Source organism: Aulostomus chinensis, chromosome 12 (genome assembly GCF_037954235.1).
Source record: "Aulostomus chinensis isolate RoL2024-O1b breed Wild chromosome 12, RoL_Achi_v1.0, whole genome shotgun sequence".
Classification (NCBI taxonomy): domain Eukaryota; kingdom Metazoa; phylum Chordata; class Actinopteri; order Syngnathiformes; family Aulostomidae; genus Aulostomus; species Aulostomus chinensis.
In genome coordinates this window covers 24,264,012-24,280,298 of record NC_141331.1, presented here as the reverse complement: position 1 = coordinate 24,280,298, position 16,287 = coordinate 24,264,012, and the positions used below count along the sequence as shown (strand labels likewise).

At 41.6% G+C, this 16,287-nt stretch overlaps 2 protein-coding genes across 3 annotated transcripts in view; one reads left to right on the top strand and one right to left on the bottom strand.

Moving 5' to 3' along the window:
- Positions 1-208: 208 nt before the first annotated feature.
- eaf2 (ELL associated factor 2) lies at positions 209-10,603 on the bottom strand. Of its 2 annotated transcripts, XM_086220858.1 has the most exons (7): positions 10,539-10,603; positions 10,363-10,433; positions 6,820-6,914; positions 6,148-6,284; positions 4,862-5,049; positions 1,771-2,004; positions 209-1,307 (listed from the first exon to the last, which is right to left on the bottom strand). In XM_086220858.1, the coding sequence occupies exons 1-7, from the start codon at positions 10,586-10,588 to the stop codon at positions 1,261-1,263; spliced, it is 822 nt and encodes a 273-aa protein (XP_086076984.1). In that variant the 5' UTR covers positions 10,589-10,603; the 3' UTR covers positions 209-1,260. The 2 variants fall into 2 exon arrangements, with proteins under 2 accessions (XP_086076984.1, XP_086076985.1); XM_086220859.1 differs by lacking the exons at positions 10,363-10,433; positions 10,539-10,603 and adding an exon at positions 7,347-7,547.
- A 1,608-nt stretch (positions 10,604-12,211) lies between these two features.
- The window catches only part of arhgef49 (Rho guanine nucleotide exchange factor 49), an 85,875-nt gene continuing 81,799 nt past the window's right edge, over positions 12,212-16,287 (top strand). Inside the window, exon 1 of the mRNA XM_086220855.1 lies at positions 12,212-12,471. The gene's annotated coding sequence lies outside the window, so the exon portion shown is untranslated. The remainder of the gene's footprint in view (positions 12,472-16,287) is intronic.

Here is a 16,287-nt window from a genome sequence, read left to right as displayed (position 1 = left end):
CAGTGAGTCACATGGTGAAGTGTGATGTGAAAAGTGTTTCTCATATACTAGAGACTCATCACCTCTGTGGAGGATCTCAGGTTTATGTTTTGATATTCCAGTTCACACCTTCTTTTTACTGGTTCGCTCTACAGGCTCGCGTCAGCATTGTTTCCAGCTGCAGGCAGCAGTAACAACCTGCTACATTTTTAGAACTTTAGTCGTTTAAAAAAAAAAAAAAACACTTTTTTTTTTCTTCCTTTTGCTCACAAGGAGTCGGTGAGGTTTGCACTGGAGCTTAAAAGGAGAGTCAAAATCAAATTTACATTTCTGAGGTGGACATAAACACAAGATATTTTGGGATGAAGGGATGTATTGGCCGAGCATTAATATTTTGTTTCCTTGGCACCACCCCAGGAATAAGGATATCAACATCATTTCGCCAAAAACAACAAAAAAAAACAACAACAAAAAAACATTTATCAGCCAAGTTACTACTTTTAACATCTGTATCGACCCAAAATATCACAATTGGTGAAGCCCTGGTTGTAGGTACTTTTTGCAACCTTAACATGTTTGCCACAAAAACTTTGGAAGGTGATAATTAAGTACAGGTCCATAAATGAATCCATTAATACAGCTTCACAGCAAAAGTCCAGCAGCTGCGTCACAGTGATTGAAAGCAAAATGAGCTAACAGAGAAACTTGAGCAGGCAAAAGCAGGGGACTGTCATTCCAGTCTGGCTGGCAAAAAAACGAAGTAAAGCTATTAGCCGATATAATGTGATTTAAGGCACAATGACCAATAATGCAGAATGTGGTGTTTTAAGACCTGAGTTTGGAGGGCAGAATCATCCAGCTACACTACACCAGAATCACTTGCCCCTTTTCCTCTGGCATGCTTGATGACCTTCACCACCCATCTGCATCCATCGGGATGACGTTCCTCACTGTTCACTGCTTCTGTCGGACCGACCACACCGCATCCCTAGGAACTAGTCTCACTTTCACCTATCGTTACATACAAAAACTTTGCACATTCACATGAGAAAGAAATAATCAAGAAGCAGTAAAGGTGAAAATAAATTAGAAGTATGTTGACATAGAAGCAGCAAATGATGTTTTCTAGCATAGCTGTGGATATGCAGAGAAGAGAGTTTCACAGAAATAGAGGCAAGATACCCATAGGTGTGTATCAGGTTCCCTTACTCCACACTGACTTCACACTCCAACACCACCACCTTGATGATGTCCACAGACCAGCGGGTGCCCTCTTATACTTCAGTCATCACTTTCACTTCCCGATTCACTCAGCTGGAGGTCATTCTCTGAAACACAAAAGCAACAGATTACATGATTGAAATTTTCAATGCATTATGTGTTTAGGTTACCAGTCCATCCACACCATTCTCTTTGACACAACCTCTCAGGAATCTTCAGGTAATTCATTCAAATTTGACACAAGTGTCCACTGAGAGCTGAGGATGAATGGAACCTATTTTGGTGATAACAAAAAGGTCATATTGATGACAGAGAATGTACTTGTGGTAGTGCAGCATGTTGTGAAGATGTATAAAAAGCCCATGCTGGCATACTACAACAATGAGTTCCATCCTGTAGTTTTCACAGTCATTTAATTTGAGCTGTAAACCCAGCAGAGAAGGGTTTCATTACCCAAGTGAAGGCTACACGTGGGAAACAAATGATGACACGGTGCTATCAACTCTTGACTGATGATGAAAGAAAAGAATCTCCCTCACGCTTTAAAATGGACCAGAGACCAGAACTTACTGAGCGTGTTCATTAGTCCCCCACTTTCCTGTGGACGGCTGTTGGAGTTGGTGCTGCTGGTGTTTAGGACGGGCATGCTGTGGTTTGCTGGGCCCACAGGTGGTGCAGGGGTGTGTTCATCTTCAGAGTCGCTGCTGCTGGAGCTGTCATCGCTGCTGGAGGATGAGGAGCTGTTGGAGTTTGAGGAGCTGTCACTGCTCATCTGGTCCATGACCCGCGCCTCCGCCATCAACTCTGTTTACGGAGTTTTAAATAAGAAAGCTCATGACAAAAGCATGGCTACTGTGGTAGTTGTCAAAGAACAGCTCATACGCGGCGCTACAGTTACTGTGGTAGTGAGTGAGGCAGTCAAGGAAGCGGCCAGGCAGAAGCCAACATGGCAGGGAAAATCAAAAGACCTGGAAACTTTATAGCAGATGTTTGGAGGCACTTTGACCTCCAAATGAAAAGAGGGAGAGAAAAACAAGTTGGACAAGGAAAATGCTATTTGCAAACCTTGTCTCGCTGCCATTAGATATGCAGGGAACACCTGTTCTTTTAGAATACTGCAATTTATTGGGATATCGTGATACTATCATACCGTGACCCAAATCTTCCATCTTTTTACGAGGTCCATCCCTGACCACAACATTTGTTTTATTATTATATTGCATTTGGAAGGTGGAGAGATGAAACTTGTAACTACTTTTCACGTCTTTTTGATTCCGAACCAGCCACTTGCCACGGCATGCCGCTCCGCAGGAAGTTGCAGCAAATAAGTTTCTGAAGGACGGTGCGTCCTCAGGAAATCTTCACACGAGTGGCATAGTAAATCCTGTCAATTTTCAAAATAAAACACTATGCAAGGGCTCCCAATCGCAAAAACAGACCTGAAAAGGATACAATATAAACACATATTTTATGTGTGTGTAATATAAGCACATAAATCAACAGACAACAACCACCTCAGCAAAATTCGCAAGTCAACAAAGCCGGGGGTAGCTGGAAATTGCAGCTATATGGAGGACTGATGTAATCTGCATCGCTGCCGAATGTGGCACAGTTGTGCCATTGGGAAATTCGGGGTCAGGGTGGAAGTTCTTCACTTTGTGTATTGAGGACATAAAGCTCACAATTTGTAAAAACATGCAACGCCAAAATAAACCGTGAAGGAGCTGTGACAACAACAAAACTAGTCAAACAAATTGAACCATCACCCTACAGAATCTGCCCAGTTTGAGGAAGCTAACAAAGGGAAAGCAACGCAGGCTAGTGGGCAGAGCTCAGAGCCAAGAACTAGCCTTGAGGCTCTGCTACCCTTCATTCGCTGCCGCATTCAAGTGTTTTTGTTCAATAAGTTATGTCGGACACAGCTGGATATCTTATTCCTTTTGTTGATATCTTTTAATTAATTAATTTATTTATTTGTTTTTTAAGAGTTGTCAAAGTATGAAAGGTCAGGTGCAATTTTGGGGGAACTGTAAGAGTAATATTTTTTACAATTATAAAAGTAAAAATTTCCATTGAAAGAATAGTTGATTTTTTTTGTTTGTTTTAATATTCTGTCAAGTAAAGTTCTTCAATAGATAAACGTCATCCTCGTCCTCCGCTTATCCGGTTGGTCCTCAGCAAGGAATCCAAGACTGTCCTCTCCCCAACCACGTCCACCAGCTCTTCCGGGGGAATCCCGAGGCATTCCCAGGCCAGCTGAGAGATATAATCCCTCCAGCGTGTCCTGGGTCGGCCCCGAGGCCTCCTCCCGTTTGGACATGCCTGGAAAACCTCACGAGGGAAGCGTCCAAGAGGCATCCTCACCACATGCCTGAACCACCTCAACTGACTCCTCTCACATGGAGGAGCAGCGGCTCTACTCTGAGTAACTCCCAAATGACTGAGCTTCTCACCCTGTCTCTAAGGGAGAGCCCAGCCACCCTGTGGAGGAGGGTTGTATTTGCGATCTTGTTCTTTCGGTCATTACCCAGAGCTCATAACCATAGGTGAGGATTTGAATGTTGATTGACTGGTAAATCAAGAGCCTCACCTTTTGGCTAAGCTCCCTCTTTACTACAACGAACTGGTTTAGCACCCGCATCACTGTGGGTGCCGCCCCAATCCAGCTGTAAATCTCCTGCTCCATCCTACCCTCACTTGTAACTGAGACCCTGAGATACTTAAACTCCTCCACCTGAGGTAGGACCTCCCCCCCAAGACCTGGAGTGGGCAGGCCACCCTTTTCTGGCTGAGGACCATGGCCTCAGACTTGGAGATGCTGATTCTCATCCCGGCTGCTTCACATTTGGCTGCAAACTGTCCCAGCAAGAGCTGGAGGTCGTGGCCTGATGGAGCTAAGAGGACCACATCATCCGCAAAGAGCAGGGACGTCATCCTCACGCCACCAAACTCGACCCCCTCCACCACCTGGCTGCTCCTAGAAATTCTGTCCATAAAGGTTATGAACAGAACCAGTGACAAAGGGCAGCCTTGGCGGAGTCCAACCCTCACTGGGAACAAGTCTGATTTACTGCCGGCAACGCGGACCAGACTCTTGCCCCTCCGGTAGAAAGACTGGATGGCCCTTTGTAAGGGTCCGTCCACCTCATACTCTCGGAGTACCCCAACAGGGTGCTCCTGGGAACATGGTCATAAGCCTTCTCTAAATCCACAAAGCAAATGTGGACTGGTTGGGCAAACACACATGCCCACTCCAGCACCCTAGCGAGGGTGAAGAGCTGATCCAAGGCTCCACAGGACACAGCAGCCCTTCACTTGATACTTAAGAACTGTATCAGCTGTTTTCCTAAAATCAAACATCTGTTGTGACCGGTTGGATTTCAACAGATTACTTTCACTGCTGAGAATCATGTGCTTCTTGCTTCAACTCGACGCTTCTTGGCTCAATTTAAAAAGGCAACAGGAGTAATAAAATGTCACGTGGGTGCAGGTGGATGACGGTTATACATTCCCTCGCATGTATTTTGGTGAAAAAAACAACAACCTGGGGGCAGCTGACGGATGGATGAATTGTTCATACTTGCAGATTTGGATACTGTACAGCTGAGGCACAACCAACCAGTGATCCAATCAGTTACGGATGATGATGTCAGCATGTTACCTCTCTCAATGTCATCCATGGGTGATGCTGGAGATGTCTTCTCTTTGGGAGGAGACGTTTTGGAGCTGGCTGAGCTTTTGTTCGTGCTGCTGCTGCTGCTGCTGCTGCTGTTGTTACTCCTCATCTGCTGGCTTAGACGGCTGGTCTGCTGCTCCAGGCGAGAGTGGATCTTACTGCTCCCCTCAGCCCTGGAAATAGACATTTGGAGGTTGAACTTTGACATGTAGTTTGTTTGTACTAAATTGTTGCTGATCTGATCAGCATGAATGGGAACACTGCAATTGCAATCTCAGAAAAGCACAGGAAAATCTCTGCTATCAACAATGTACAAGAGGTTTTCACCTCTGCCTTTTTTATTGTCATCAGTGTGTGCTCATTATTTTTATATATATATATATATATATATATATATATATATATATATATATATATATATATATACACACACACACACCTGTGATTGTCAATAAAATATGTATGTACACATATATAAATACATAATTAGATAGATACATAGACAGATATGGATATATAGGTATAGATAAATAAATATAGATTGCGATTTAGATTTTTGCTGTGAGGTGACAGTGCTGACCACTGCGCCCCCTTGCGGCACACAGGCTGTTCAACTGTCAAGTATTTACACTGGACTGATTTTAATAACTTTATTTTAGGCCAACTTGAATAGTATACTTTGCAACTACGTATTAGATTGGATTAGCAAATATTCAGTATTGATGGCTTGGAATTGAACCAGGAGCAAAAAAATTAATTAATCAAATGCAACATCCCTATTTGACTTTTTGGGTGAAACATTTTTTTAAGAATGGACTTCCCTGTGCTGTGGTCGACAGTAGAGCCTGAACAATACATCTAGCAGGGCTTTTAGCAGATATATAGGAATGGGCATATCTGTGCTTCAATATATAGTTGAAAACGTTGGTACCTTAGACATGGTGTAGTTAGATCATTTGTCCAGCAGAGAGTGCTCCAACACCTCTGCTTACAGTTCTCAGTGCAGTCTGCACCACAACTGACCAGGATGGTGAATCTGATGAATACTGAATTCACCCTACAAATCAGACTATTCTTCAGTATAAATACTGTATGTGCATAAACTTTTTAACAATACTCGAACCAGTCCCCAAACTTTAGCATTGGTCAGGCTGTAGTTTAGAGAACAGTCGGTGAAACTGCCACACAGGCTTCTTGAGCAAAGGGTTGAACTTGCAGCTTCTTTTCTGTGTTGTGGGTCATTACTGACACACATGACCCACTGCACCCACCTGGTCTTCTTCACAGCTATGTTGCTGTTGAGTTTCTCCAGCCTGTACTCTCCCGTGTCATGGTTCACAATGAGGATGCACTCTTTCATATATGGCCTCTTTGAGCCCTTAAAAACTGTAACTGGAGCACTTGAACCCTAAAACACAGACAACAAAGACATAATGAATTTATACCAAATGCTTCTGTTTAGGTAAACACATGTATTTACCTAAAAACAAGTTACACAGTGTGCGGGAGTCCTTTTTGGTCAACAAAGAAAGATTTGATTCTATTCTGAAGACAATCTGAATTGTCAGGATTTCCTGCTATTTCAACATTGTGACTCACAAATTCAGGCGAACACATCTAAATTGGGCAACCTATGGATGGAGTCCAAGAAAAATTTCCACACGGGGTCAAAAAAAGTAGATCCAATCTCTTATTTTATCTTAACCTGGGTTTTTTCAACGCAAGTTTTAATCTGACGATGGGTATAACCAGGAAGGTCACCATGAACTACTGATAACAACTCAACCCCAGTGTTGCCCCTTGATGTCAAGTTCCCATTCATGCTCATATGAAGAGGGGATGACCTCCCAGTGAAGCCCTGACCACTTCATTCAAGCACGTGCTTATTAATAACAACAATAAAAATGATTCAAACTTTATACCTTAACCATATAACCACCCACCTCTAAATTGGGTAAAGTAATCGTGACTTGCTCGCCCTTGCCCACTTCAAGCTCCCCTTCACATGTTGTATCAATGGAGGCTGGTTTGAAGTCGTCTGAGGAGAAAGAAAAGCACTGAACGTTAGGAAATCATGTTAGATGAATATATCTGCAATAAATGTACGATACTGAAAACTGTAACTTTCACATATTTGCCCATTTCATCCAAACACACAGACGTCTGTTTTCTTATTGCTACAGCGCACCAGCAGCAGATGGCGGTGGTGTCTATCGTAAAGTATAGCTACCGCTAGCTAAATTTTTGACAGATGGAGCAGTAGTTCGAGAGTAAGTTCTATTCTTAAAACAAGCGACACTTCTGATTCTACTAAAACTGGACGTATACAACGAACACGTATACTGATTATACGGCTAACTTAGTAAATACCTCACTTCAATTTGGGCTGCAACCTAGCATGCTACTGTCAATGCTAACGTTAACTTACTGTAAACCCGAGCGTACCGTGCTGATTCGAAATAACACTTACATCGCACTGTGTGGTAGGCACTTTTTGGGTGCTTCTCGAATGTCTCTCCTAATTTCAAGACATGTTCTTGATTGTCAAAATTGGAATAGGCTGTTCCATTCATCCTGAGAGCTTTGCCAGCAGTAAACTTTGTGCTGTTCTTTTTGATTCGATAACCATGTATGGCAGAGTTCCGGCTACCGCACTGGTTTTCTTGAGTCCCGCCTCTTCTGCGTTGTGATTGGTCAGTCAAATTGATCTGTTTTCTCACTGACTCAGCGCCTGTCAGTCAAGATTTACTCATGACAAGGCAGCTTTTCAGCGACCCCATGGGTTATCAGTGGCATTTTAGATTTTCTTTCTGAATAACATGATATGAAATAATACTACTAAACAAATTAAAAATATGTGTATTGAGAGAATGGGGTATTATTTCAGTGGAATGATTGGGAATAATCACATTGAATCACTTCAGTTTCTAAGATTTATTTGGCTTACATATAAAGAAAACCAACCTTCCTGTGATTTTTTAGTTTCAGAATTCAAAATATTAGTGTCAAATTGAGTTTAACACTTTCTTGACTTCGAATACTACTGTTGGAGACTTAGGAAGGTGTCACAAGAATTCAACTTCCAATTTTGAGGTTTTATGCTTCTTTATACTTCCTCCTTTTTAATTTTCAGTGGGAAACATTCTAGTACTTTTCGCTGTACTTAATTTTTTTCCTATTTCATCTTAATATCAAGATTATATCAAATAGATTTAACAGAAAAAAACAGAAATAAAAGATCTGAATACTTCCTCCGCTAGTTTGTTCATGACTCTGATGTTATTATTGGTTGATGGTTGTGTGCTGTTGTTTTGCCCTGTGCTTGATATCTGAAAGGGGAATGAAGATAGCAATAGAACCAAACCTAGAAACACACACAGTAGGCCATTCTGACAAACTGACTCATACATAAGAAGCAGTGCCGACCTGAAAAAAGACTGAACTGGAACTATTCAAACCCAGTGTGAACTGGCCTCAACAGACGCCTCATAGCGGTAACAGTCGCATTTTCAGTCTCTCCAGGCTGCAGGGTCTGTGAGCTCCATGAACCCTGTGGCAGTGAAAATAATCTCTTTTCTTTCTGTAAACTGTTAATGATCCCTAAGCCCTAAACTCCTGTCCTGTCTGCACTTTACTGAGGCCATCTGCTGCCTTCCAACATTAAAGGATCTGAGACAAGGGGAATGTTGAGATTACATGAGCGTATTATCGCCACTTTGTTACAACACAGGTCCTCTCTTCAGCAGGAGTGGGTGTGTTTGCAAAGTGCGTGGACCTCACTGCAACTGCTACAGTGGTGTGGTGATGGAGGAACAAAAAGAGAGAACTAATGTTGGGTATGACTGATATAGGATTGTTGGGGGTGAGGCCGCTATAAGGGAGGGAATAATTAGTCAGTATTGCCTATTTATTAAAAACTATGGTTCAAACACTTGTGACAAAGAGGTACTGGTGACAACAATTAGCTTCTTATCAATTAACAGCCTTTCTAAATGCATGGTATCTTTATTTTTGATTTTTTTTTTTTATTATAAAATTTTCAATTTTTTCATAATAATTTGTTTTTGATAATTAGAACAAATGAACACTTGGCACATCTATTAGATGAGGCAGGTGTGGAAGAGTTTAGTTTTCAAGCTACAATAAAAAAAAGGACACGTTTTTAGTATTTATATATTCACAGGCGAGAGTCTATAGGGCACACAACTCATTATCATCATTTTTAATGGATGATGCTGTGCTCATGAGCCTATAAAGTCCTTGAAACAGTTAGTCGGACAGTCCAGTTTGTAGCTTTTCCAGTTCATCAGAATGATCCTCTTAACAGGGACGAAGGCTCGCACTATGAAATGTTGACTGTTCTTTTGTTTATATTTTCCACTGTATTCCCCAATATGCAATAGAACATTGTGGAATATTTAAATTCAATATAATCTATAAAACATTTATCACCTCGGCCCAAAAACTCTCAACGAAACAACTTTTTTTTTGTCCTAAATGACATCGGTGATCCACTGGAGCATAGCGCCCTCTACTGCACAAGTGACACAAGTGAATGTATGGACACCATACATTGAACCATGTCATTCTGCCTGCACATATGAGAAGTGCTCCCATCAACTGATATTAACGAATCAATTGCTAATATCAGCCAAGATGAGTTGATATCAGTGATGACATCTTTCGAGCCGCAGGACAAAGATGTCAGCTAAATCCGCTAAAATAGAAAGAACCATTGAGATGAGAGTATTTCTGAGCTCCAACCCTAAAGTTTACAAGATCAGAATCAGAGTAAAGGGCATGGCTGCAAGAAACAGCCTGCCAAAACGAACTAATCAGTTTCATTAGACTTTCATGGCTTGTGTGTCCATTTTTTGACACTGTAGTTTTGGAACAATGCATGAGATGGACTGCAAAAGGACTGGAATACTGTTTCACCGAGTTTGTCTCCCATGTGAAAGGATACCAGCAGGAGTCTGTTTCCATGGCAGCAGGTAAACACTGACTGTCCTCTGGTGATATCATTTACTGAAGGGTTTGCTCCTTGGATTGTGGGAGGTAAGGTTTCCAGGCAACTATCCACAAGTTTGCAAAACTGGAGCAACAAAAGCCGTTCCTTTGGTCAAAAGCAGTGGTCCTGGTGGAAGAGGAGGTGGGCTGATCTGCAGAGGGGAAAGTCTGCCTATGCAAAGCTGCTCTCCCCGTCTCAAGTGTCAAATCTTGAAGGATGAGATTAAGTTAGATCACAAGTCTCAGGCTGCAAATAACAAGTATTTCTCTGAGGGCTCAATGCTGACAGCTTAGTCATCATGGTTTGGGGATTTTCTGGTCAAAAAAAAAAAAATCAAGACTTGATTGTATTTATTTGAGTCAAAGTAACGGTGCTAAATTCATGTTAAGTGTCACGTCGTCTGTAGGGGACTTTACATTTTGAAAACTGTGCCGCTCACATTCAAACTGAAGGATTCTAACTGGTTGACTTTTACCTTTCAAGAGAGAGCCATGCGTGGACTTGAGATGAATCCAGAACAGCTTGAGACTGAATTTGCTTGGATACCTGTTTAAAGCAGGGGTGATGAGTGAAAAATCATGCATTGCAGAGCTTGTGTTCTTGTGCATGTACATAAATGTTGTAACTTGTTTTTCCAAGATTCACTCTGACCTGATTTTCTGGACACGAAGCATGAAAACAAAGCGACAACACCAGTTCATGTCTTGTCCACCAAATTAGAGAAGACACAGCACAGTGAATAAACTAAAGTAGGATCTTCTCCTTTTTTAACTTTATTTTTGTTTTGTACCTTCATCCCATTACATTCAGAATGCAGTGTTTCTACATTCGCCTCAGAATGAGGCATTGAAAAGTATTATTCTCTCACTGAAACCAACTTTACTTTAAAATTGAGTGTAAAGAATCATAGGGATTTGTTTTTAATTTGGAAATAATAGCCACTGCCACGTGGCCTTTCCAAAACTATTTATTTTATTTTGAATTATACCCACAATTTAAATTTTCGAAGCCAAAGTGACAATTAGATGATCTAAATGGTAAATAAAATGAATCTATAAAGAACTTTTCTACATTACAGGTACCCAAAGTACCTTAATATGTTGCCCCCCCCCCCCCCCCCCCACACACACACACACAAACACAAAAAGTACTGATAAGGAGTAATTAGGAGTTCGATGTCTTCGACAATTTATCGCATTCTCAGGAGGAAGCAAAGACTGAACCTGCGACCCTTTGGTTACTTGGTGGCCACTCTACCTGCGAGCTTTTAAGCGCTCTAAATTAAATGTATGAGTGATGTGAACGTAGTACTTTCACTTAACCTGTGACGAGGCAGCCACTTTCACAGACGTTCAGGGCTTCATTCAGCTCAGGTACGAACACCTTCCAATGTAATGACATGGAGGACAGAAGATCAGTCCACCTGTCTGACGAAAGCAAGATTTGTCAAAGTTCTGGTGCTTCATGAAAGTAGCCTGCTCGGAGGTTTCGATTGTCCAGTTGCAGTGGTCACAGCTGGAACACCAGCCTCAGACTTGAAATGATGGAGAGAGAACAACATCATGATCTCTCCCCCTGCTCAGCCCTGTGGGGGCTGAGGAGGAAGGCGACATATGGGCCGCGTGTGGCCACAGCCAGCTCTCTTCATCTGGGCCAATCAGGAGGGAGTGAGAACGTTTGTCCTGTGGATAGTGCTGCCTTCAGGTGCAGGGAGGAAAAAAGAACTTCACAATGGGAACGAATAATAAATCACTACCACAAACAAATTTTGTATCTCTATCTCCAGAATTCTACATCCATAAAACCTTTTCTAAATTTAGCCTTTTTATTGGTGAAAGATGCATAAACATAGACAGGTGTAAACGTAAAAACTAGACAATGTTCTATGAACCCTTAGGTTCCTTCGGTAGACAAACAGACAGGCAGACATAGACGGGTTAGGGACATTGTTAGACATGGAAGCAGTGTCACTGCTATGATTTGATTTCCCTTTGTTAATTCTTTAACCCCAGAAAATTGTTCTCCCTGCAGCACTCCATTGTCACAGGGCTTCACTTCACTCAATTATTAATGTGTTCATTTAAAAAAAAACCTGCATGGCACACTAGGTTAAACATCTCATGCCACTATTCCTTACTTTCTCTCTTTCTTTCCTTTTTCTTTCATTCTTTGTTTCTTTATTTCTTTCTACACCGAATAGGCATAAAACAATGAAATGAAAGAATAAGTTTAATAAATAAGTCTTATTTCTTAAAAAAAAAAAATCGGATTGTAGGTTTTCCGAGCCACGTTGAAGGTAGCACTGTTCCCAAGGAGAAACCCGCTAAGAAAAGAGGTCGTGTACCGTTGATCCTCCGGGAAAACCCGAGATAGCAGCTCGAGGAGGATCGAAAATGAAAATAAAACCAGTGAAAAATTTTTTTTGAAGTAGTTGTGGTTTCTGCATCGATCTGAAATGTGAAGCTGAGGGATGAGAATTAAGCTTCTGCCTGAGGAGAGATCAAGTACCTGCCATCTGAACCTGATCCCAGACAGAAGCGGGACCGACGTGATGGAGGTGACAGCGCTCTGAAACTAACTCTGAGTAAGTGCTCACCACATGATATAAACACCGAAAAACATCAGGCGTTGTTTTGAGTCACCATCCGTCGTTTAGTATTCATGGGGTGTTTTGAGAATGTTGGTGTTTTTTTTTCGCACTGATCTTTAATTTTGCTTTATAAACCAAAATAACCCCAATATTCACACAGTTTTCTATCTACTGAAACCTTCGTAAAGGTATCTCAGAGACTTTAATCTCACAATTCGCACTACCCTCTGTGCTGTCCCGGAGAGGAAGCTTGCGATGCTTGTGGTCTTTATTGTTTTTTATGTTAGGGAACTTAAAAAATTATTTCCTCAAAGAATGTTTTGATAAATTGATCAAAATCAATAATTGCAACTCAAAGGAGTCCCCATGAACTTCCTCAGTAATGATGAAGAGGTTATATGATTGATAAAGAATGAAATTACCTCAAATAGATTGGGTTTATATCTGAATATCTATTTGCACTGATAGACTCTATGTTGTGGGCGGCACGGTGGTGCAGTGGTCAGCACTGTCGCCTCACAGCGAGGAGCTTCCAGGTTGGAGCCCCGGCTGGATTACGGGGTCTTTCTGTGTGAGTCTGCATGTTCTCCCTGAGCCTGCTGGGTTCTCTCTGGTACTCCAGCTTCCTCCCACAGTCCAAAGACATCAAGAGGGGACGAGGTTAATTGGATGCTCTAAATTGACCGGAGCAGATAGATGGAGGGACTCCATGTTGCCACTAGGGGTGCAGTGGTTCACCAAGCCCATGGTTCATTTGTTGCATTGTTTGTGTTACATTTCAGTGTGTATTGTGTTTTACATAAGGGAGAAGAAAAATCACCAGCATGGATCTCATACTGAGCTGAAATGAATAAATCATGTAGATAAGTTGTTTCACTGTCACAGCACCAGTTCGTGCTTGTACTCAAACCTGACACTCTCGGGCCTGCAGGTGGGCTACCTGCACTCTTCTTTGTTCTCTCTTAGCAAGCACTGGTACCTAACGTACCTTTTGTTTCCTTGTGCAAACTAACACTTTGGTTGTGGATTGTATTCATTAATTAATTTTTACCAAAATACAAAAGCAGCGTAACATCACATCAAAAAATGAACTCATGGAGATCAGTCCCAATTGTTTAGGTTGTCTGCTGCACAACTAAGCCTACAACAGAAAACGGATTGACATCCTCGCTAAATAACTTAACATCATTAAGGAGGGAAACAGCTGCCAGGCTGAGCTCCCTTCACCCTCTGTAATTGTCTGACAGCCGGCACACTGTTCTTCGTCATATTACTCATTCACACAAAGGCTTTTTAATGTGAAGAAACAGCAAACAGTTGTACAGACTTGTTCAAACTTGTTGGTGCACCTGATTTGTACCTGAGGTGGGAGAGTGTAAAACGTCTGTGTGGTTGAAAGCTATTCCTCTGTGCTGCCTGTTCTCTGCAATGCCATTTAGTAAATGAAATAGAGAGGTAGTGTAGTTATTCATTATTTCTCTAGGGGACTCTGTGGAGTCTCTCTGGAGTCCTGCAGTGCAACATTTTAGGGATGACTGGGCAACAGTGAGCAGCTGCATCCGAGCAATGTCTGGCAATGCTTGTGAGGCTGATGGGAAAGCTGGTTAACTGCCAGACTGCAATCAGATAATGTTAATGAATACGGTAATATAGTCTTATTTGCACTAGCAGGTTCTTTGTTTTCCAGGAAGGAAAAATACTATGGAACAGACCTCAAGTTCACATAAGTAGTAGATGAAAATGGACTTCCTTTTCCAAGAGGAGGGTCATATATCTGCAAAAAGGACGTAAATAGTCATATGTGCTTTCACAAAGGCTATAGCACCCATTCATGTGTCAGTGCATTTAGAGTAACACGCTTGCATCATATTTTGGTTTCAGTGGACGTGATTGGCAAATTAAAGCAACCCAGAAACCATTCAAGTTGTCACAAGTAGGGGCCAGTGATTTCACCTCTGCATCATTCCTTCGTGACTCCAGAGTACAGAAAGAGCCGGCCAAATGTATTTAGCTTGAAGTTAAAGACAGCTAAAAACAACAAAATTGGCTAAAAAGGTCCATTTATGAACTCTCGTTCACATCTTCTGGCGTGATCCACGTCTTCTTTATGCAGCTGTATGCTCGGTAATCTACAAATACTTTGATTTGAGTGAAAGCCATCTCCAGCACTTGTCAGGTGCTAAGCTAAATATACTGTACATGACTGTCTGTTTCCGCATCCTGGAGTCACACAGAAGTGGTGCAGGAGGAAAAAACAGACAATTGATAACTTCAAAGGAAAAAATACACCTTATTGGCTTCCAAGTATCTGTTTGCTGACTGTTATCTCAGACCCTAGACCGTCAGAGCTCAGACATACAAAGAGCACTGCACTCCCTCACAGTTCTAGCGAGCTGCATGGCAAGTTTGATTAAAATTGAATGAAGTGTTGTTCAGATAAGTGAGTCAAAGATATATGGATGGACATTCGTATATGTGTAGATTTCTTGTTTTATCGGCTGATGACGCCATGTGAGCAGAGAGTGATTCTGCCCTCAGACCACCCTGCTAAAGGATACATTAGCGTGAATCAATCAGCATTTTTCAAATGAAGTTAACGTCCGTACCTTTTCGTTCTTCTCTGTTGTATGGGGCATGACACAGACGGAGGTGAGGTTCAGAGGCAGATCCAATTTAAATTTGTTTTCTTCCAGTTTTCTGGTTGCTCTGCATGCAAGGCGAGTGTTACATGGATAAAATCAGTGAGCTGAGGTGGTAAAAGGTCAAGCAGTGGACCTGCACACTTGTTTGGCTTCTTTTTAGCCACACACACACACACACACACACACACACACAAAACAAAGAATAGAGCAATCAATAGCTCTAGATTTAATTAGACAGGTCAATCACTCAGGCTATACAGGCTTAGACAGTAGATATGTATGCTAAGAGCCCCAGGGCACTCATAGGTCTATGTGTATTATACATGGGCTCCTTTTTTTGAGCAAGATCAGCTTGACTGGACTCTGTATAATTACCCTCCATTAACTTATTGGCTGAGATCAGATGGTTTTTAGTCCATTGACTTCCAATTATTTAGAGCCTAAGTAACAGTCATTACAGCAGTCATTATGGGATTAGAGTCATATGTCATGAGCTGTTTTGTGCAGTACACAATAGAAAATGATCACACTTTCACAAATATGATTACTGTTCTGTGGTTACTTGCACCACTGCCATCAATAATTGACCTCCATTTTAATGAATATTGTGTCTGTCTTTGTTCAATGCCAAAAAACTGTTCAAAAAGCACATTAACATAAAAATGTGTAATTGTGTTGATGGAAAAACAAAAATGCTCTGAAAACACAAACAAGCTCGACCTGACGAATTTAAATTCAGGTTTTTATTCCATACACGTCATCAAAAAAAAAAATTGTAAATCACAATTGATGGCATACATGTCCGTTTATGCACATTTAGAATGCTGTAAAAGTGACACATCAGAAAAATATTCTTATTATTCTGAATTTCTATAATGATTAGCTGGAGCTTTTAGTCACATCTCACCAGTTTTGTCTGTATTTGGAGTTTTGGCAATATATATATATATATATTTTTTTTTAAGCTTTCCCCCATTTTCTTACCTTGTTAAGCTATCCTGGCTCCACCCCCTCTGCCACTCTGGGGAGCACTGCAAACTACCACATGCTTACTCTATCACAGGCGGGGTTGTCATCTACATCTTCTCACCAGATGGTGAGGAGTTTCACCAAGGGTACATCGTGCTGAGGAGGATCACGCTATTCCCCCTGGATCCCCTCCCACCTG

Excerpts from the sequence above, each read along its gene's own strand:
- eaf2 (XM_086220858.1), bottom strand. The coding sequence starts at position 10,588 with ATGAACTGGTGTTGTCGCTTTGTTTTCATGCTTCGTGTCCAGAAAATC. Across the intron at positions 5,050-6,147 it reads ATAGCTGTGAAGAAGACCAG|GGCTGAGGGGAGCAGTAAGA; the intron begins GTGGGTGCAGTG and ends GTCTATTTCCAG. Across the intron at positions 2,005-4,861 it reads CATGGATGACATTGAGAGAG|AGTTGATGGCGGAGGCGCGG; the intron begins GTAACATGCTGA and ends CTCCGTAAACAG.